The sequence below is a fragment of the Acanthaster planci genome, linkage group LG06 (assembly GCF_054643075.1).
Source record: "Acanthaster planci isolate LZ-2023a linkage group LG06, COTS_SCS, whole genome shotgun sequence".
NCBI classification, from domain to species: Eukaryota; Metazoa; Echinodermata; class Asteroidea; order Valvatida; family Acanthasteridae; genus Acanthaster; species Acanthaster planci.
In genome coordinates this window covers 6,968,208-6,990,271 of record NC_141782.1, presented here as the reverse complement: position 1 = coordinate 6,990,271, position 22,064 = coordinate 6,968,208, and the positions used below count along the sequence as shown (strand labels likewise).

Genomic DNA, 22,064 nt, shown 5'->3' with positions numbered 1-22,064 from the left:
TTGCTTAGTATACAGTAAACTGAAGGGAGAAACTAAATGGAGAGTTTCTGTCGGTCTATAATAATTACTTTCCACTTACTAAACTGTGCATTATGCGCAGTTTTCCAATAGATTCCGTGTGAGCTTAATCGTGAAGTTTGGCTTTGTTGACTTGTCTAATTAAGACCAACTTTTCTGACGTTTATAACTGGCATTCAAATTTCAGAGAGCGCCGATGGATTCGAAAAAAAAAGAATTTTATATATTTGCGGTCCCAACAACGACGACGATAGCAGCAGCAGTAGCAACAAGAAAAACAAAAAAGAACAAAAACAAAACAAATTAACTAGCCAACCAACCAACAAAACTCAAACAGTGTTGGAAGATTTTCTTCATGACTTGTATCAAGTTGAGTAACTTTCAATCGCAACAGTTTTACTGATTTCGTTAAGGCTTGAATCATGCCCAACTACCACTTCGACTTGCTCCGCCCCCAAACTGACATTTATTGATGCGTTAATTTTTGGACTTTGGTTCCTTCTCTAGGTTGTCTGGGCTCACACGAACAAAATCGGATGTGCCTTGCAGTTGTGTCCTGTTCTCCGAGACCCACAACCAGGCGGAGCAGAGTTCACAGATGCACATTTGCTTGTTTGCAACTACGGGCCTGGGTGGGTACAAGTTTGAGCAGGCATTGTTTGTCGAGCTACAACATGTAATCGATGTTGTATCTACTGAGAGATGTTCCCTCTTTGACCTCCACGCACACGTTTCCTTCTTTTGTTGTCCCTCTTTTGTTATTTCAGGGCAAAATCTATTTGGTTGGTTGTTTTTAACTGCCCTTTACAGATGCGATTAAAGTTTAGTCTGGAATACCGTATCTCAGTAACTGACTTCTGCGAAAGTGGATGTAAATCTTGTACCATGTTCGGAAGACTTGGTTGCAGCTGAATATAACAATTATGTGCTCTTACGTAAACCATTAATAAGCGGTTGTAAGCTTTCACGGATGCAGTCAGTATTAAACTGGATTACGTTCTTATTCTCTGTTCTCTGTGGTTCATTCATATTCAAATGAGGGCTTCAAATCTATGTGTGGTATAATGTCATCAATCTAGGCTTCTAGTAGAAGGGGAAATATATTATGCGTGCTTCCTCTAGCTTCGACGAAAGGTGTTTTTGTTTTGCTGTCTGCCTTTTGGTTAAGTTTGGCTTCGTTTATTTGTTTTCCTTTTGTTATTTGTCTGGTTTTTATTTGCGATTCTGACACAAGTATGTCACAAGATCAGTTTTTTGGGAGATGTTAGTTTGCTGGGTGTCATCATCATCATTCATTAAGGATGGAAGACTGAAAGCAGAAATACAGTAGAAAATTAATGATCACGTGGAGTTTCCAACTTGACAATGTATTTTCCAGTCGTGGGATAGTTAGAAAACTAAAGGGGGTTAGTACCATGTCACCCAAGGGTTACCTATTTCACTGATAGTAATTTACACCTCTACCGACAAGAATAACCGGGGGAGGAATGCCGCATCGTTCCACTTAGAAACATTGCCTTTGTTTCTGGACTTGACATTCACAAGAAAGTAACGTGCGTGAGGGCGTCCTAGACCACGTTATTGGTATTGGTCCTTCACACAGCTTATTTACATGTAGTAACACATCAGTATAATTATTCGACCCAGATAACGTCAAATAACAAGGTGGACTTTAAAGGGAAACACGAAGCATAAACACTCAAAGAACCGAAAAGCAATACAACTTGCAATAAGAATTAAATTAATGTCAGGACACGCTAGGGAGCCATGAATATATACGAGATATAAACAGACTAAAGTTACCGGTCAGCATTCAAAAAACGTATTTTTTAAAACACGTGCGTCAACATTTGTTTCGTTTACTCGCTGTCAAACATGTGCCAAGGCTATGAAACTGTGTCAACATCGTAATAATTGCCAACCCGCCGAAAAAAACATGTGACTTTTGTTTAGAAAAAAAGCCAACCCGGTAAAAAGTATGTCAACATTTAAAAAGTATCAGTCCAGATTCACGTAAGAAATAAATGTCAACACTATTTTGAAACGTGCCCCAACTTCCTGAAAAATATGTCAACATCCTACACACACTCTGACTGCTCAAACCCGCTGAAAAATAAGTCAGCATATTCAAAAGTATCCAAATTCACGTGAGATATACATGTCCATATTGTAAGCAAACTGCGGTTTTCTCATGGGTTCTAACATTGATTTTTCGCCCAGTTGCCGTATATTTTGAGCCAGTATTGACGTATATTTCGCACGTAAATCCTGTAATATATTTATCGTAGCATTAGCCCTTATGTTTTTATTACAGTATTGCCATGTAATTTTCACCGATGTTGGAACGTTGATATGTATGTCTACTTTTCTCGTGAATATTACTGAAAATGTTGACTATTTGTCAGCAGGTTGGAGCATTTTTGATAAAGTGGAGACAGATATTTTTAACGAACTCAGGGCATATGTTTTAAAATAATGTTGAGATTTATTTCTCACTCGAATCTTGACTTATTTTGTTGATGTTGGTAAAAATTTGACACCGCATTGCATTTCTTCCGATGAACATGTTGACAATTTTGGCTGCGTTTGACAATGTTTTCCAGCGAGTGAACGAAAGAAATGTTGATGCATGTGTTAAAAATGGTGTTTTTAAGTTAAAATGAAAACGTATTTTTGTATCATTTAAAATCGTTGTGATGGTTTCCTTAAGTTAACATTTGCCACGCAGAGTTGATAAATTTCCCTTTGGTGTACCATATAGGCCCGAAGCCTTGAAAGGAAGAGAAATGCCTCCATAATATTGCGAAACATTTAGGGTTGTTGTTGCATTCACGAAGCGCTATTTTTTGTTATCAATTTGGCTGGGAGTAAGCTGAGACCTACATATTCTAAGAAAACTTATCTGTGAATTCCGGCGGCTCGCTTAACACTTTATAAGATGTGTGGGATTTAATAAACTGGTTTGAATTTCAGTACACGTACACGTATGTCTTTTATATTTGGTTCAGCGGGAACGTAAATGGCCACACGCCCTATCAAATTGGTCAGCCATGTAGCCTGTGCGCATCCGGACTGGGAAACTGTAGGAATGGACTTTGTAGTAAGTAGATGTGATAAATACTGACTTTATCATTCTCGTGAGTCTTCGATACTTCAGTTTGTATGTGACAATGGATACATGAGTTTGGAACTCTATCAAAATTAAGAGTGAAGGTATACCTTCAGTACGAACGTACGTTTTGCCTATTCGCCTATAAATAGATATAAATGTGTATTTGGGGCCATGCGCTATGCAACTTATTAAACCGTTAATTGGACTGTTTATTTTCTGTTGATGTAGGTGAATGTTCCTTAGTCGACCAAGGATGCGGTGAGTTATTCTTCTTTATCATGTATTTCAGATTTGTCTTTCCTCAGTTTCAATAAGAAAATCTCGTCGAACCTGGAATCTCCACCAATAATGTGCTCAAAATTAAAAAAACGTGAAAAACTGCTATTTGAAGAGCTGGGAGAGGGACGACTGTATTTTGTGCGGTCTTGAACTCTTTTACAATGAAATTAACATCTTTTTGAGTGATACGTTTTCACTTTCGTCTACGAACCATCATCCTTTTCAAACAGCCCTGTGAGAGACAACTCGAAATGTAACGAGTAATATTTTTCATTCCTTTGCATACAGAACTTTTTGTATCAACTTGTTTTTGTTTGTCAATGACCAGAGGTGCTGAACAACATTTACCGTCAAACAAAATAATGAAGATCTTTTGAATGTTAAGCAAGCAGACCTTGTTGACCTTCGCAAAGCTAAAATGGAAGGTGTTTTAATAAGATCCAAATCCCGTTGGATGGAGGATGGTGAAAAACCTTCAAAGTATTTTTTCAATTTAGAAAAACGTAAATTTGTGAATAAATCTATTAACTTTATTATTAATGAAGCCAATTGTAGACTTACGCGTTCCAAAGACATCCTACAAGAAGCTAGGAGCTTTTATCATAAACTTTACTCTTTTCTTTCTCTAGATGAGTTTAAGAATGTATTTGATGCCAACACCAACTTTTTAGAGTATGGTGGAGTGATGAGAGCAATTAAGTTGTTTTTTTTAGAGAATTCATGTCGGAAAGTTCAGTTATTTACTTCCCATTTTTGCCGTTCAACTTCGAAGTGGTTTTAAAGGACCAGAAAGGATCACAAGGGATCTATAATGTTTTAGTGTCTTCTAAACATGTGCAAAGAAAATTCATAGATAAGTGGAATGTTAAACTGAACATAGATTTTGATTTTTCGAAGTGGTCTTTAATTTCTAATATTCCATATACTTGTAGAGTTGACACTAAACTACGGCAGTTCCAATTTAGATTAATACACCGGATCTTGGGAACTAATTTATTTTGGTCTAAGATTGGTAAGACAGGCACCAATCTTTGTACATTCTGTAACGAGGAGGAGGAGACACTTATCCATCTTTTCTGCTCGTGTACCTACACTATCTCTTTCTGGTCCTCAGTATTTGTATGGATTAAAGAGAAGACCAATCTGTCTATTGCAATGGACAATAACGTCTTTTTATTTGGCAAAACCAATGTTACACATCATAGTAAAGTGGTTAATTTAATATTGTTGATCTGTAGATTCCATGTGTATAAAATGAAAATGAATGAAAAACGACCCTCACTTTCTTTCTTAAAAAAGATGTGAAGAATTATTATTTGATGGAAAAATTCATGTTTTATGGAACTGGAACTAGCTCCCAATTTCACAAGAAATGGGACCAATTAGTCACACTAGGCCAAGGCTAGCAGGTTTTTAATATCATTGAAATTTAAATTTGTATTTCTTATTTTATAAATTGTTAGCATGGATGTTTAAAAAAACACAGTGAACAATAAAGGAGAATCCCAGGAAAAAACAAACAAAAAAACCCAAAAACAAAACAAAACAAAACAAAATAATGAAGTTTAATGGAAAAGTCAAAACAGCCCTGTTGGTTGTATTAATCTTTTTCCTTGTAACACACGCGTAGCTGAAAATCGTCAGACCAGATTAAACGACTTACAAAGTTCCTTCTAATGCAATGGTCTACCTTTCCCGGTAGCCCCGACACCTGTGTACACTGTAAAAATGCTGGGCAATTTTCTTTTATCCAACGCTGGGTACGAGGTGAATCGCTAACTTTTGGGCAAAAGACCAAAAGGCTGGATAAAACTGGTCGTAAAAATAGCATTTTTTACAACCGTTGCATAAAATGAGACATTGCCCAAAGTTTAGGAGAGAATCAATACATCTGGGTAATCTTTTGGCCCAACAAAAAGTGAAAAACTGCTCTTTGAAGAGCCGGGAGAGGGACAACTCTAATTTTTGATGTCTTACAATCGTTTACAATGAAGTTAACATCTGAAGCTCAAATCCATCTTATGATTTCTAGCTTTCTGACACGCCAATCTTGGTAATTTTGTTTAAAAAACCCAGTTAGGTGAGGAAAACAGTAATACGTGAGAGTTATCGTAACAGGCGATTACAGGCGTTACAGGCGATTGCAGGCGTTACAGGCAAACCTGGTACCCAGCGTTGGGCAAAAATTGCCCAACGTTAGTCCAGACGTATAGCTGAATGTTTGGCAAAATGTAAACAATTTGAAATAAATTTGTATTAAACTTGAAACAATTCTTTCCTTTTAGAAATTGTGAAAAACTTTGTGTAACTCGAAAAGCATAGGACATTTTCAATGTGTTTGTCTAAAACGTAACTCTAGAATCGTTATAACACGAACGGTGTTTTCTTACTTCTTAATTAAACTCTGAAATCTTTTGCTTTGACCCAGCAAATGGACTATTAAAGTGAATACTACTTGTTGTTTGCACGAGTTTATCTCAAAGATGTGTACATATTTTATTGTTTGCCGCGAAAGCAGCCGTCATTGAAAACAACACAACCACCCTCTAACAATAATCTCTCTCCACTGACGATTCTCATGGTCGTCTAATAAATGCACTGAAAACAAACTTTTTGAAGGTTGAACGTATTAAGTTGTCACTTCGATCGAGCAACAACGTTGTTCAACCCCCCCGTGGTCTTGTTCTGGCCTAAAATTGTCTGTTAGGCCCAATGTAATAGCGTTTCAATAAAATCTACCTTAACGTTGACAGGCTTTCACGCTTATTAGGAACGGGTGACACGCTCGACAGGCTTTATCGTGTCACCACTTGGTTAGTTAGTGTGGAGTGATGAAGCACTATAGTAGTACTCCCTGCTGGATTTCAACTTCCTTCTTAATGGGAAACTGGAAGAGGTTTTGGCTTGACTAGGTGGAGGGATCAGTGACCCTTTACTACTCGTCAACTCAGTCTCTATTGCTGAAAACAAGTAATAGCTAGAGAAAAGATGTTGGTTATGTGTATGTTACTGTGTCAAATACACGTTTTATGTTGGAAGGTAATTATTGACTTCTTTGTTTTTATGTATTAGAATGCCATCTGGAGTGTCAGAATGGAGGGAACATGAATTCTGACCAGTGTAAATGTGACTGTCCTCCAGGATGGACGGGTACACTCTGCCAAAGTAAGCTGATAGTTTGTCAATTGTATTGGATTCACCATTCAGGACCCAAAGAGTAGTGAGTAGAGAGATTTGCATTGTTATTGCTTTTTTGAGAGAGTGATTATTTACAATAATCAGCACAGAAGTTTTGGCAATACTTCCGCGGAAAGTCCGGATATTCTGAAATGCGCTCAAATCCATCTTATGACTTCTAGCTTTCTGACAAGCCAATCTTTGTATTTTGTTAAAACACCAAGTTAGGTGAAGAAAACAGTGATATGTCAGATTTACCGTTACAGTTTAAACTTAATTTCTGAATATTCTATTAAAGTTACAATGTATTCACGCGTACACATGTTGGGTCAAGAACAAACTTAAGCCCAATAACTGTCAGGGGAAATGTGTACGAAGTCAGTGACAGGCGCCATCATACAGGTGGGGTAACACGTCACTTTAAAGCAAGTTCCCTTGAACGCCAGGCAGACTTTGAGGTCTGGTATTGCTGAGCTGTTATTCTATATCAGTAAAACACTCCAACCTTGTCTTATTTTCATAATCACAGATGTCTGCAATAATACGCACCCGTGGTGTGGTAATGGATGGCCTAAGCACTGGTGCTTTGTTGAGAATGATGCCAACCCAGTAGAGCAACTATGCCCAGCATTGTGTGGAGTCTGTGGTAAGGATTCTGGCCAGCAGCTGTAGCAATTTGGTTGGTTGAAAAACTTCCGTTTGTGAGTCACTGAGTTTCGCTTTCCTTTAAGCGAATTCAGGCTTACTACAGTAATCCACCCGTAATTCTTGGCAACTTGTCCCCTGAAAACTATTTTTTAATCGATGCTAAGTAAACATTGAATATTTCTAGGCCTACTCAGAATTCCAGTCTTCTTTAGTAGTAATATTCGGGAGTTGTGGGAGAAAGGTGAGGGCGTTGGAATAAAGTTATTGTGATATGGGCCTCGTGTGAGATTTGACTTGATCTTTCTGTAATGAACTAATGCGCAGGATCCAGGGGTGCACCATACTTGTGTCAACGTGTAATGAGCAAGAATCCTGTTTTGAACAGATCTTTACATAAAAAGGGAAATATTCTCAGAGAATATGTAATACGGGTCACGGCGTATACGACCACCATGCCTTGAACATGAATTCGTGAAATAATCACCTATCATTTCATCTCATTTCGTGACAGAGTGTGGCGGACCCGACTGTGTAAACGGAGGCACTAAAAACCCCGACACGTGCATGTGTGACTGCATCGAGCCATGGAGTGGAGCTTCATGCTCAGGTACCAAGCAACTTGGCCGAGAGGAAACGCAATGACATGCTTTGGATTTACGCCGCCAATATTCATCATTAATAAGTATCACGAAGTAAAACACCTGGTTACACGAGGGTCACACGTGTAAGAAATTATTGTTAGGCCCTAATAATCGATCAACACGATGTCAGTCAATTCATGGTCTTTGTTTGCACGTTCAGTCGCCAGCCTCAACTAAGGATATACTTTGATTAAACTTGGTTGCGCAACTGTCTTCGTTTTCAAATACTCCCTGTGCGCCTGTCGTGCTTTATCATATAAAACGAATGTATCCAGCTCCATAAGCAAGCAGATCATGATGACAAAGTTTAAAGTAACGGTTGAATAAAATAAAGGGTGTAGGCTAGCAATTTGTGTCTGGAAATGTTAAGTGGAAAATTAATGAAGCATCCAGAACGGTGGCGATGGTATTTTTCGCATAACCCATTCTTTTGAGAGTTGAAATTTGACTTGTGATCCCTTCGATGCTAAATTTGAACATAAAACTAAGTTTTCACTGTAGTCTTCCCGGTTTCACTACAGAGTGTAATATTCAGTGTGTGCATGGTTCTATGGATTATGACAACTGCCATTGTAGCTGTGATGATGGCTGGATGGGCGAATCTTGTGGAGGTGAGACGTTGCTTATTATTTCTAAAGATCATTTTGGGCACCTACACGAGACGACTTGTTCAAATCCCACCGATTACGCGGGTTGTATTGGGTACGGCGTGTACCGTATGCGTGCTGTAACCGCTTCATAATCAAACGGACAGTTTCTGTCAGGAAATTATTGAGCAGATTACAGGGACTGTCTTGTGTCCCTGTAACAAGTTTGGTCCCGGTGTGTGTCTCCACGAAGAAGCGGATTCAGAGTTAACCTACTAAATGTTTCTGAGTGTCTTTGATTTTGTAGGTGTAGATGTCTGGTGTGAATCCACCGTCTATGAATGTGTTATAGGGTTTCTATATTCTGTTGGTCACCAGAAATATCCTCGGTGGAGAGCTGTTCCTTTGCTGTTCATAAATCCACTTGCAACGGAATAGGCCCGATTGGTTGGATGCATCGACTGTTTTGTTCTGTTTTTCGCTCAAACTTCACTCTTTTTCTTTTGACAGAGCGTTGTGAAAATACTAACAAGGTCCTCTGTCATCGTGGCTGGTATCCAAACTGGTGTGACGATGATCATCCGTATGTGCTGACGTACTGTCAAGCCATGTGTGGCTTATGCAGTGAGTGATTTACTTTTTATGAGAGTCAAACAATGTCGGTTGAGTGTCTTGAAAAAATGACATTCAGTGGAACGTCAACATCGACTTTATTTTATTTTAAACAAAATGAAAACGAACACTTGGCAGTCGTTATTGACCCTTTATCACACATTCCCAGAAAAACGCTATGCAAAATTCTGACGAGTATGACACACAAAAAGTGTGTAAATCGTCAAATCGGTCGACCAAATAGGTATGGGTCTATTCTGCGACGAGACAATACATGCAATACATGACTCGGAACGGTACCAGCACCGTTCCAGTGAAAGGGGAGGATTCTCGTACAGATGAAAAAACGGACAGTTGATTTCGGGAATAATCCCCACTTTGTCTCACTCTGACTCAAAATCAGGATACGCCACCGCTACTGACTCAAATGAAAATACACGGTCACTATGAAAAATTGCACTATAATGAAAAAGTAGAGCTGATATTCAACTGTATCGTGATCTGTGTATGCTTTGTTGCAGATCCTGTGATGTCTGCAGCTGCTGCTGGAGGTAACCTGTCTGTTTTACTTTGGGAAGACTAACCCATCATTACCGTCTGAGATCAGTCCTAATGACCGTAAAGTATGGAAATCAGGGGTTTGTACATAATCTCCCGCCCTCAAAGTTCCGGCAATGACGTCAATGATCAGTAACTGGAAATACCATCCATCGTATGATATTCGACATCTCTCTTGAGCATGGTGGTTGTGAGTCACCCCTTCGCCTAATCCACTGTTTTAGTATGTAAGACATTCATTTCCGACATCCAAAGTGCTCTTCCATCAAATAAGGCTGTCAATTTTTGTCCATTTTTAGATTGCGATATGACCTGCTACAACCAAGGTCTGCTGAACCGTGAAACATGTACGTGTGAGTGTCCAAGTGGATGGCATGGAGAAGACTGCACAGGTCAGTTGGCTTTATTTTGCGCAAATCTAAAAGTATTTGAAAATAAACAAAACAAAGGCAGAACCGTGTATTGCCATAACGAAGCGAAACAACCCAACATCAGATGTAAAAACAGTTTTGAAGTGTTTTATAGAGGGGAAGTGGCAGGTAATATTTGAGGATTTCTTTATGTAACCTTTGCCGCATTTTGAGGGGTGAGGCTAAATGATGTTACTTCTTACATGAGGTTACTTCTGGAAAAGAAAACAAAATACCCAAAATCATCCTCTTATTCAAAGGTAGGTATGGTCCCCGTCTCCTCCAATCTGCCATTATTACCAAGCCATTCTATCCTCCTTTTCAAAGATTAAGCAGAGACATGAATCTTGTTTCTCGGTCAGAATGCGTACAAGCTTACATATGCGTACATATATAATGAATATATAATGAATAAGGAAACGCCCTGTTTGGTCAGAATACCAAATATGAGTCTTCTGATCTTTTTCTGAGTTTCGTTGAACTGTGATTGTCATTTCCAGCCATTTGTCGAGATGAGTTCCAGTATTGTGAATGGTCTGATGCCGTCCTGTGTGAGAACAATGAGGACTTTGCCACCAATTACTGTCCAGTATCCTGTGGCAGATGCGTGCCAAATCCTAGCCTACTGGGAGGATCCAACTTTCAAGTTTAAACAATATCACGCAGTTCTTATTACTGAAGAGAAACGAACGTAAATGGTGGAACAACAAATGACAGATCCTAAGAACAGTGTATGAACAAATGAAATGTCTACAAAATAATCATTAATGTGCCGTCGTAAGGGTACCATAGGAGCAAGAATTGATTTTCTTAACCGATTGGCTTTTTATTTCATGTGTTTTACGTTCCCCCCTCATTGGTGACACTCTTTGACAAGGAGAGACTTCAAATTATGGACCTATCCTCGACGTAGCACTTTGATAGTGAGATCTTTGAGGAGATATCTGATGATGGTATTATAATTAAAATAGTAATTTAGTTGGTTTAGATTTTTAGAATCTAGAGCCTAAGCCGACCTTTTCATTTTTTGATTTCAGACATAAATATGGTTCGATAACAGTATCCACTTGAATGCGTAGACTCATTAAAGTTTTCGCTGATTATTCCTCGTGTGTAAGTTATGTCCATTCAATTAAATACATGTAGGCCTATACAAATAAAGTCAACATCATGAGAAACAGAAACTGATGTTTATGCTTATTTTTATGTAGTATCTAGTTTTAAATGAACACATAAAATTCCTTACCTTTGCTGTAGTAAAAGTCATATTTTATGTATGGCCAAGCAGATTTCGTTCAAGTACTTTAAATATGAGAAACACTATGTCCATTCATGGAATACATTGCTCGGTCACTTTGGCAAAGGTTTTAAAAACAAAATCAACCTCTTACCCACATTCATGTGTGTTTTATTGTAATCATAGTGATGGAGGTCTGAGTTTGTTTCTCTTGGTTTTGCACTCTAAAGCCTCAAAGATTCAAAAACATTAAAATATCATCAATATTTCATCAATCTGTAAACTAAGAGGGGTTTTTAAAATGTAGCGATAACTCGATATACCATACCCGTGTCTCATTAACTTATTCCATTTAATATCAGTGGAGTGTACGTGTGTAAGTCCAATGTAGTGGCGTTCTATTACATGTAATGGTGTTTTACGTTCTTAATCCATGGTTGTCGAAGCCAAACGCATTTAGTTAACGAATGCGGCAATTTATTGTATAATTTTTTGTGTATATATGTCTTGTCTAAATTCTGTAAATGCGGAATAGAACAGAATTCCAGCTACCTATTCTATTTCATTCATAATGTAACGTTTGTTGTAGAAACATTGATTATACTCATATAATTATGATATACCTGTATACATGTTTGACCATGTTAATTCAATAAACACAAGTGGAGAAACTTAAACGTGTACGATCGAAGCGGATATTATGAATGAATGCAATGCTGGTGCATTGACTACGAGTTATCCTAGTCATAAGCTCTGTCATTAATTTTGTTACGAACAAACTCCCATTTCATGGACATGTTTGGCGTTCTATATCCGAAGTATTGCGTCTTGCACCTCTTAACAAAGAAAAAGACCCCAAGAGAAAATTGAAGAGGATGATATCACCAATTCGCATGAAAACATCTCATCTGGGCTGGGACTCGTGACTTCTTACGTATTTCTGATGTATGTATAGCGCAAGCCTATAATGTGATGTCGGAAGCGGACTTCCAGATCTACGGCTAGGTCTATTGTCAGCATTTGCCCCGTAGGCCTTTTTGCAAAGGGCAAAGATGCAGGCTTAGACCTAATTGAACACAACGTATTCTGCTGCAGCCATAAATGTAATGGCATAAAGAATCACCCACACGTAATGTTCAAACCAGCTGTCGCGTCAGATGTAAACAAACCAGGGTTTTGTTTTCATTACTTCTCTGCAAATGTGTTTGGCCGGGTTGGATTCCTTTGGTCCAGATTTTTGAAAAGACACATTCTTAAATATAAAACTTTCGGTAATACATGTAGAAGTATTTGCCCACGACCTTAAAGAGAGACCCATATCAACCATGGAAATGGCAATTTCTTACACGAGCTATACACAATGCACACTGTGGCCGGCCCAAATGTTTACATTTGTTTAAACACCTCACCCAGAGATTCTGTATCTTGAGTGGCCGAGGGCAAGTCACATGAGTAATCTTGCTGTGCATAGGCAAAAAACTATACCAATAGCACCCAAGGTTCTATACCCGTAGCAACCAAAGAACTACGCGTGACTACCGGCACTGCGTGCAAATGCATACTGGCGTGCGCGTTGCGCTTCAAACGTATTCCGAAGCCCTAGCGCTACAGAGCTGGGTTCAAACATTTTGTGAAGAGGTATGTAGTTTGGAAGAGTGCTCGGAAATTTCAACAAATTTCTTAATCAAAAAGAGTATTTTTATACGCTGTTATCGCTTAAATCAAGCAGAATCTATGGGAGAGGTGTTACGCAACAAATATCAAATGCTTTACCTCGTACTGTAATAAAACTAGCCCCCCCATGGAGCATTTCATTTCCCCTCGGCTTCTCCTCGTGAAAATAGAATTCTCCATGGATCGATTGCCTCGGGAGGTTAGTTTTATTACATCACTCGAAGCGGTGAATATTTGTATAATGCTGGATACGATCGGTCGATAGGCCCGATTTTTGCGCAATCAGTCAATCTTAATGCACAAATTTGTCGATAATTCCACCATCAGCCAAATGCCTTTTCTTGGTATTCACATTTGTAAAAGATTGTTTCAAGAAATATAAGTTCAAGTTGAAAATTCATGCAGAATCAAGCAATCGCGCAAAGCAATCAGCTGTTCGCACCCAACAAATACAGACAACCATTCACAAATATTATTACTGTTATTTATTTCTGCAAATGACACTAATGCTTCCTCAAAAGTGCCCTAGGCACTGTAGCTTTCAAGTCTGAAGAAACCTGTATAGAAGAGACAATGATAAGCAGTCATAGTTTTAGAGGTGGGAGGAAAACCCCTGAGGAATATTCTGGGTAAAACCCACGGAATCAGGTAGGGACTGAAAACCTAATCCACATGTGGACCGATTCGAACCCGGACAGCAGAGGTGGAAGGCAAGAAAAGAACCACTATGCCAACTTGACTCCCCGTGCTTAGAGTTAACGTTATGGAGGATATGAAGTGTTGGTATATAACAAAATGGAAAGTGTGGTGTTAGATCCTCGCACTGACTGTATCATAGATGTTTCAGTTCAGTTTACGAAAATGCAAATGCCAACTGTACAAGTTTGATCAAAGCGCTCAAAAGCAGGGCTATGTCAAACTTCCAGATAGTCTTAACATAAACTATCAGATCGATAGCACTGAAAAGTTCTGATTAACGATGGCCTACGTGTCGAGGAATGGGCCACTTGCGCAAAATTAAACACGGGTATGAGAGCTGATCCGTCATGAATTATCCAGAGCAATCCACTTTTGATCCATAAAGAGATGGAAAGAATCAACATTTACGTGTTTCTTAAAAACGGCATTAATTAAAGTAAAAAAATGACTTATTTAAGAAATTCTTAAAAAAGGTGGCAGTAAAAGAAATTTTATATTTTAATATAATTCCATTTATTTGAATGCAAATTCTACCAAATGGAAAGGGCAAAATGGAAAACAATGTTACAAAATCGCATGCAAACAAGCTTTCACCAACCGCTGAGTTGAACGGATACCTAATGTGAATGGTAAACCTTCAACTTAGAATGAGCTCAAAATGAAACCGTCTGAAATCTAATTTGAGCCACAACCACAAAAGGGAGTAAATTCGCTTAAATCTGGCCAACGGAACATGTATTTGAACCCAATTATTACTATTGTGGTTGGGAAAACATATATTTAATTTTTCAAAACACATTTGACGAAATTAGCAAGTTTAACAGTTTGAATATCATCGGTGGCTGTTGATGAGGTTACGAATGAGACAGCTCAACTAGACCCGCTGACTATGGCGCTGTACTTCCTTGCATGATTTTTAACCTTTACGGTCGACCATCGAAGTCAAATATCGTAAAAAAAAGTACTGGGTCTGTGCTTAGACCGACGAGAAAGAGAATCAAATTAACATATACTTCGTTTTAATCGCAAAATACGACCCCATGGAATATTAGGAGAAGATCCAGTTCCGAAGTACTTTACTGAAGTCCATAAAATATCAGTTCACTGTCACTGCATTATAGCTGACGAGCAGCACCATTTTATTCGACGTCATAGCAAAGAAAGACCACTGGAACTACCGATGGCGGCAGCCTTTACTCAAATCATTGGATGCAAAATGGTTGCTGGAACGTTATCATTTGTTTCAGACTACAATCTCGACCATATAACTCTCCCTTAACTCTATCACTTGGTTTCTACGGTTGTAAGACATCTTGTTCTTATTCTCGCAAAGGGACAGCCCATGTTTTTAGAATTTAGTCTAGAATTTTTGGGAGCCCTTCTTAAACTTAATGTGCAAGTTGATGAGATTGGGAACAGTTACTCCTTTGTTCATACATCTTTTCCTTCCTCCATGCTTGGGGAGATCTGTTCACCATTGTCAAACGGGGACGCTCTTTGAATCGGGGACCCTATTGTCCTTTGCTTTTCAGGGTCCCCGATTAAAATGCAAAAACAAACCCATCCCCCACAGAAATATTATTACGACAGCGTTTTCAGAAATTCAGACATCACAAGAAAACATGCATTGGGATGCAACAAATGAGTGTAACCGACATAAAGACTGTGAGTAGTGTATTTTACTTATTGTCTTCTACTTTGCAAAGGTGCACATTCCTTTGAAGACGCTGAAATCAACGGCTCTTTCGGACTCCATTAGTACTACGTCTGGCTGCCCTGTAAAAAAAAATTAGCATCTTTGCTGGGGAAACGGACGGGAGCTTGTACTTCATGTGACTGTTTTCGGGGAGCTCTTTAGCAAGAGGAATTCCGCTCCACTTTCCATCGAACGTTCAGGTAAATGGGGTCGCGGATATTTCCTCTGAATTGATGAATACTGAGATTACTGACGTGCCTCTTCCCGTCATCTTCATTGACAGGTGACCATTGGATGAACCCTGAATGGTATGATTCAGGCGGGGTCACGGCTAAGCGGTGGTGGCTTTTTATGTCAAGGCAACGTTAATCTTGGCAAAACTCTGTTCAGAAATAATTCTCCAATAGTCGAATTTATGCCGTAGAGGTGTTCTCAAGTATTTCCAAGCATTCAGTTACATTTTTATTTAGTACTTTGATCTGTCACAGTGAATCCCAGTTAGGAAATAGGTTACGGCGAGTTTGCAAGTTCAGAGTAGGAATACCTGATCACTCACGAAAATTAGCGACTCTCCTCTATCATTAATTTGAGGACACTAAGGTAGGTTTCTAGGTTCTCATGGGTCCCTTGAACGGCTGCATCGAAAGAGAGGCTGAAATGGCAAGACCACAGCCATTCCAATGAATTCTTATCGATAACATCGGATCGGTATGTTGATCGCTCATGGTACACCCATACATAACCTGGCCCTGAACTGTCGCCCCCGTAAGAGTTGGGCTACATTTAAAGGGCCCACAAAGGCAAAATGGAGAAAACTACGTATTAGGTACATTGCTCAGGTACTTAGTTCAGGCATAGTTCCATATGCACGTTTTTTGTCCATTCTGTGTTCGCTTACCGCGTTTCACCCGTGCACAGTTGCAATGAACACTCTCTGCAACGTCAGCATACAGGCAAGAGGCTCATCAGGAAAAAAAGGAAAAAAGAAAAGAAAGAAAAAAAGAAAAAAAAACGCCAAAAATTTGCCCTGAACGAGGCTGAAAAGCTACTCAGGGTGCTGGGCTACAACGGAAAATGAATAAAAAGAGTACAGGTTACTTAGGAAAACTAAAGGTCAGAATAAATATTTCCCTTGAAATTGGGTTGGTTTTATATTGGTTAATGGGAAGACAACGGATGAACATAGACAAGGCATTCTTAAGGAGAAGCAGCATGTGGGAAAGTGCTAGTGGATCATCCAACTCCACTTTTACCGGCAGTTTAAGAGTTTATACCAATAGTTCCTCTAACAAGGCGAGAGTAAACTCCAGTCCCAAGTCATGGCTCCGCACGATAGCAGCTAGGGGTTTACTCTTCGACACAGGCTCATTTATTCATGACAGACTACAAGCCAATGCGACATCCATGTTGTAAGATTAAAAACTCAGAAAAAGCCCACTATAGAGTCACCGGCAACTTGCGCTCTGCAAAAGCAAAGATAAAAGGGTGAGTTGAGTTAAGGAGGAAGGGGATAATTTTGAAGAATTTCAAGGCTTCAATGCCAGTATTATTGCATGCAGAATAACATGAACAAGACACGCTAATTACTTGGAAATACCTGTACTTGACATGTCCATTATTATTTATTGTGTAATTCCTCTTAATAGTATTAATCTCAATATGAACCATTCTTTTACACTAAGCTTGGAATAAAAGTTCCGTGCTCTTCCAGCTTAAAGCTAGAATCACAAGTTAGGAGTGCTCCAGTTTCATAGTTCTCAACCAGAAATGTCGTCTCCATACTTAAATATTGAGGAGATTATCTCCTTTTCCGGAATATTATCGAATTCAATGTTGAGGATTAAGATAAGTTTAACCTGGTCGTATTCTAATTTTTACCGCCCCACATCATTTAGCATAACTTTGGATAACAGCGAAACTTTAAAATCTAGATTTGGGCAAATGGAAGGAACCTTGAGGGTATAGAGTGATGTTGACGTCGAGTTCATGCGAGCCTTCCTCTTGATACGTATGTGACAACCGGCCGATTTCCTGTTTGTCAAAACTCTACACACAAGGAAATTGAAAGATTCGCCTGTTCCACGCTACGAGCAACTTGCTGTGATTTAAGTCCACAATGAATGCACAAATTTTTAAGCTGCCTTTCTATGATGTTTTTGTGCAAGGCTTATCAGCCTTTATAACGAAATGAGGGAAATGTTTCTCATTATGGCGCGTACAAACACTTTCCTTAAAGTAAAACTGATACAGCGGGATAGTGGGGTTGTGCGGTCCCCAGGAATCCTCGGTCGCACACAAGATCAAGAACCTCTAGAGCCCTGCTGCTTCGTTGCTTGCTGTACGGTACGCCGACATCAAAACAAACTTGTGCTATCGTATGCCACCCATCTATGTGGTGTTTCTCGTACTCGTCCACTAGTGTTGAGGGGGAAATGGGTCTTCTCAAAGACAACGGACAAAACTTCAGTGTGCTCCACGAGCCTCTTCCAGAGGCACCGCCCCCTACTGCTGAACGGCGGTGCTCAGATATTAATTCGTTTGGTTTCAGTCACTTCAACACTTTTGCGAAGTCAAAATTTGTCTCATAACTTCCTTGAGTCCTCCAAAACAACTCGGAATAGGTTAACGACAAAAGTAACAATGAACAAGGCATGGTAAACACAGATTTAAACCAAATGAACGCACCTAGAATGAGTGTCAGCATGTTTTCAAGAAAATTAATCCAAACGAAATAAACAAAACATTTTATGAATTAAAATGAAAGAAAATGAAATGCAGAAGAAACGTGTTTTATCTGTGACCACTATGCATTGGTCTGTATTTCGTACTGTGAACTTGGACTAAATTAAACAAACGTGTTATTAAATTGTGTGGTAAGAGAAGACACTGCTTTCTGAATGAGACACTTCAGTATAGACGAGATGACTGAGCAACAGTTGAAACTGTGTGATAAAATGACGATATCAAACATTGAAACTGCACAGAAACGGTTTCACTGGACGAATTTGAAATTAATACTCTGTGAATGTAAAACTATCCAAACCAGCTGGAAAACCTACGATGGTCGTTTGATCAACCTCCAGATAGCCAACGGGTTCTATGTGGGTCAACTGTTGGAAATAAAAATGGTGCTCAATGTGATATGTAATTACTGGTGTCTATGTAAATTTATTCCTCAAAAGATTCATTCTTTTACGGCTGTAAATGATGTGAGATCTTAATGAAAATACACTTGGTGACAAATAACCAATTTTATTACTGGGCAAACACGCAAAAACCTTACTTGTGTCAGGAATACTAGATATTTTCTACATACATGTAATGAATCAGTACACCTTCTTTATACGCGTCCAATGCATGTGCATGTAAACCCATTGTCAAGAACTTTGTGGCCAAAAAACAATAAATGGAATTTATTCTTTCAAACCGAAAACAAGAAGTATTAAAAGAAAATGTCCCAACTGAATCTTTGCAAATTTTCCTTAGAAATGTTGAAGGTCTTGTTGTAGTTAGACTGGAAATGATCTTAATTTTAATATCACAGCACACCAAAAATAGCAAGAGTGGACGTCTTTCAGGATTTTCTGGAGGAGCAATAAGCGTGTACACACATTACGAGGAAAGAAAAAAACACTGCAAGCTGTTTATCAAACACTATGACGTGAAATGAATGCATCCTCAAAATCGAAAGGGTCTGACATTGATCTTCATGGAATCTTTGGGAAAGTAAGTTTGTTTCTGCTCTCGACAAATTTTTTTCCATCCAAGGATATTCGTGTTCTCAACAATGCCCGCATTACAACTGGAATAAAGATTTCTTCATTCCTGCACATAAAAGTTTTCTTATTTCATTTGGCCTCTGTTATATACCGCATTCCTTATTCGTATACAATCTCATTAGTACACCGAAGTTGCAAGTACTTTATTCATAACAAATGTTGAGATCTAAAATTGAAATTTTTATCTCAACAACAGTGGTGTAAATGGAGTAAATTTTCTAGTGGGGGCACTCGATGGCTTTGGTCACAGTTTAAAAACTGACGAAGGTGAACTAGCACCAATTGTTTTCTTCATTTTTTAACTTCTGAGAAGGCACCGGCCTCAAGCGGGGGATGATGGGGGTTGCTCCCATGCCCCCTTTAGTTCTGCCACTGCTCAGCAACAGCAAAGTCACAACTCATGATACATGGATACACAAATCAAGGCGAATAAGTCGCCATCTTTCCTTGACCATTCAAAATATTTATACATTCTACATTATAAATGTTTACAGAGCATATATGGGTCTTTCTGTTTTTTTTTAAAGGTCCAGTGGAAAATGTACACACTGGCAGAATGGTACACTTTGAAGAGGTTATTTAGTGAACTGCAAGGCCAAAGAGTTGGTTTGTTTATTTTGAGTTTATAAAACATGGTTACTACGTTTCGATTTTAGACTTTAATTTTGCTGGAATGTGCGGTGTTTAAAATGAATTTTTCATGCTACATAAAATTACTATTGATTATTCTCAATTTACAGGTGCATTACAGCAAGTGGTTATAACACTTTCCTGTCAATCCATCGGCAATATATAGTATCTTGCAGTAACTTTTTGTGTCTCAGTTTGCTGCATGTGAAACCAAAATACAAACTGTCATTTCATTACCGTTTTCAAGAAAGGCCACACATGTTAATTTTGAAGAAAAACCTTGGTTTTCGAAATAATTGCCAGAGAGGTTTCTCCTATTTCAAATCTGCACAACATACAAATATGGAACAAGTTCATGCAATAAAAGCACCCCAAACAGTTCTTTGAGAGGTGAACTTTTTTTGCCTGATCCAAGTACTTAAAAAGAACACAGTTATTAATTAGCTGAAATTAATTAGTAAAGATGCACTTCCGTTCCTGAAATTGAAAATCCACATTTTCCTAAATTTTGGCCCTTCTGTTCAATGCATCTTTTTTCCTCAGGGAAGGGGCACACGTTTTCGTGCGCGGTGCTGTGAATGTAAAAAGATGTTATGTGTGTCCCTTCATGAAAACGAAAATCTCACTTGACCTACTTTTGGCCATTCCAGTCAATACGATTTGTAAGTGTAAAATTTGTGTCTTAAAAGGGAGGATTTTACATTAAGTTCCTAACAGACCTATGGTTCTTTGCAATAACACGTCCTGACATGGCAGAACTAATTTTGGGAGAGATGCACTCAGCCAATTATGAAAAAAATGGATGAAAAATGGAAATCCTGTGATGAGCACATTACGCGATATTGCAGAACGTCGGAACTCCAGCTGGCCATTTTGTGTACGTGTGTTGGTCTTAAGAAATTTAACACCAAATTCGTTGTGGCTCTAGCCACAGGATGGATGATTGTTACTTAAGACTTACAATATAAGGTTTGAAAAACGTCTGAAAACACAGATTTAATATACCGTTTTAGAAGCACATTGAGTATCACAATGGACACCAATCTGTGTTAGGATTAACCCCAGCCTGGAAGGAAAAACACCTGTGAAAAAGAGGTGGTGATGTCAAAGAAAGAAAACAGAGGGAGACAAGAGAGGAGGAAAAGAGGGCAAGAGACGAGGACAGTCCTTTTTTTTCCTTTCCAAAAGCTTCATCTCTTTTTTAACCCCCTTCCCAACCACCCAGGCACCCTTCATTTAATCATATTTTAAATTATTCTTCAAATTGATACAGAACCCCCCCATTTTGGGAGTATTAAGGTAAAATCTTTCCGACTTGAAATCTCATTCAAACACTGAAGACTTGTCCACATCTTTCAACCCATGCTTTATACTCATAACTTACATGAAGAGCAATGCTACTGATGGATGTGCAAGGTGTTCAGAGGAAAGTACATGTACATGTAATGGTGTTAAACTGAGTGCTCTTGAATCAGTTATATGTATTTACAACACTACTTAAGGGTTCTTAACCAAGAATGGTGTGTACCAAGGGTATTATTTGACTTCCTCCACCTGGGACATCACACTATTGTTTCCACCGCTCCGTTGTTTTCCACGAATCGAGTGTCTTTGTTTTGTTGAAAGTACAAGCTTTTCATTACACAAAGCCGAAACCAATCCCCAAATACAACTGTAATGACATTTGAAGTAAGATTATTCAGTATGAATGGAGCGATGGAAGCAATACTGTCTGAATGAAATGGAAAGGCATCGCCTCTATTGCTCCATTTGTGCAAAATAATGGAGTGGCAAAACAAAAGTGTGATGTCACAATGGAGGTAAGATTGTAGATAGTAAATTAGCCATTTCCTAAACAATTAAATAAACTGCCTCTTGTCAGTTAATTTGATTTCCATAGATTTCTTAAAACCTTTTAAAACAGTCAAAGGGAGTGACACACATGATTGTAAACTCCACTCTTGTAAGTTTTGTGCTAGCATCATGCAAGGACATCTCTAATTATGTGTGGCTCAAAAAGCAACATACATACTCAGAAAGAGATATCCTTCCGTGGTGCTATCGCAAACCTCTGTAAGTTACTTGCTACTTTCACCATGAAAAGCCTCAAAGCTCATCTACATATCTTCTCAATCAATCATCAGAGCCAAAACAGAGGACAGATTCTGGCGAAGGTCATTGTCTTGTCCACTTTGACCCCTGCTTGACAAGGTCAAAGGCTGAAGAGAGCTGATCGATGTTTGACACTGAGCATCTATCAGCCATTGGCAGACAGTTGAGCTTTTGAGAATGGCTTTGGCCTGTAGC

At 38.8% G+C, this 22,064-nt stretch overlaps 2 protein-coding genes across 5 annotated transcripts in view; one reads left to right on the top strand and one right to left on the bottom strand.

Moving 5' to 3' along the window:
- LOC110980026 (uncharacterized) overlaps positions 1-11,956 on the top strand; it is a 29,025-nt gene extending 17,069 nt beyond the window's left edge. Inside the window, exons 4-14 of the mRNA XM_022236296.2 lie at positions 526-650; positions 3,027-3,118; positions 3,359-3,388; positions 6,482-6,574; positions 7,116-7,232; positions 7,746-7,841; positions 8,397-8,486; positions 8,973-9,086; positions 9,596-9,625; positions 9,932-10,024; positions 10,543-11,956. Coding sequence (XP_022091988.1) covers positions 526-650; positions 3,027-3,118; positions 3,359-3,388; positions 6,482-6,574; positions 7,116-7,232; positions 7,746-7,841; positions 8,397-8,486; positions 8,973-9,086; positions 9,596-9,625; positions 9,932-10,024; positions 10,543-10,694 — 1,032 coding nt within the window. The 3' untranslated portion in view covers positions 10,695-11,956. The remainder of the gene's footprint in view (positions 1-525; positions 651-3,026; positions 3,119-3,358; positions 3,389-6,481; positions 6,575-7,115; positions 7,233-7,745; positions 7,842-8,396; positions 8,487-8,972; positions 9,087-9,595; positions 9,626-9,931; positions 10,025-10,542) is intronic.
- Positions 11,957-18,134: 6,178 nt separating this feature from the next.
- Positions 18,135-22,064, bottom strand: part of rttn (rotatin) — a 127,799-nt gene continuing 123,869 nt past the window's right edge. For all 4 annotated transcript variants that reach the window (XM_087138343.1, XM_087138340.1, XM_087138341.1 and 1 more), the window contains one exon: positions 18,135-22,057. In XM_087138343.1, the coding sequence (XP_086994469.1) occupies positions 21,887-22,057 (171 nt within the window). In that variant the 3' untranslated portion in view covers positions 18,135-21,886. The remainder of the gene's footprint in view (positions 22,058-22,064) is intronic.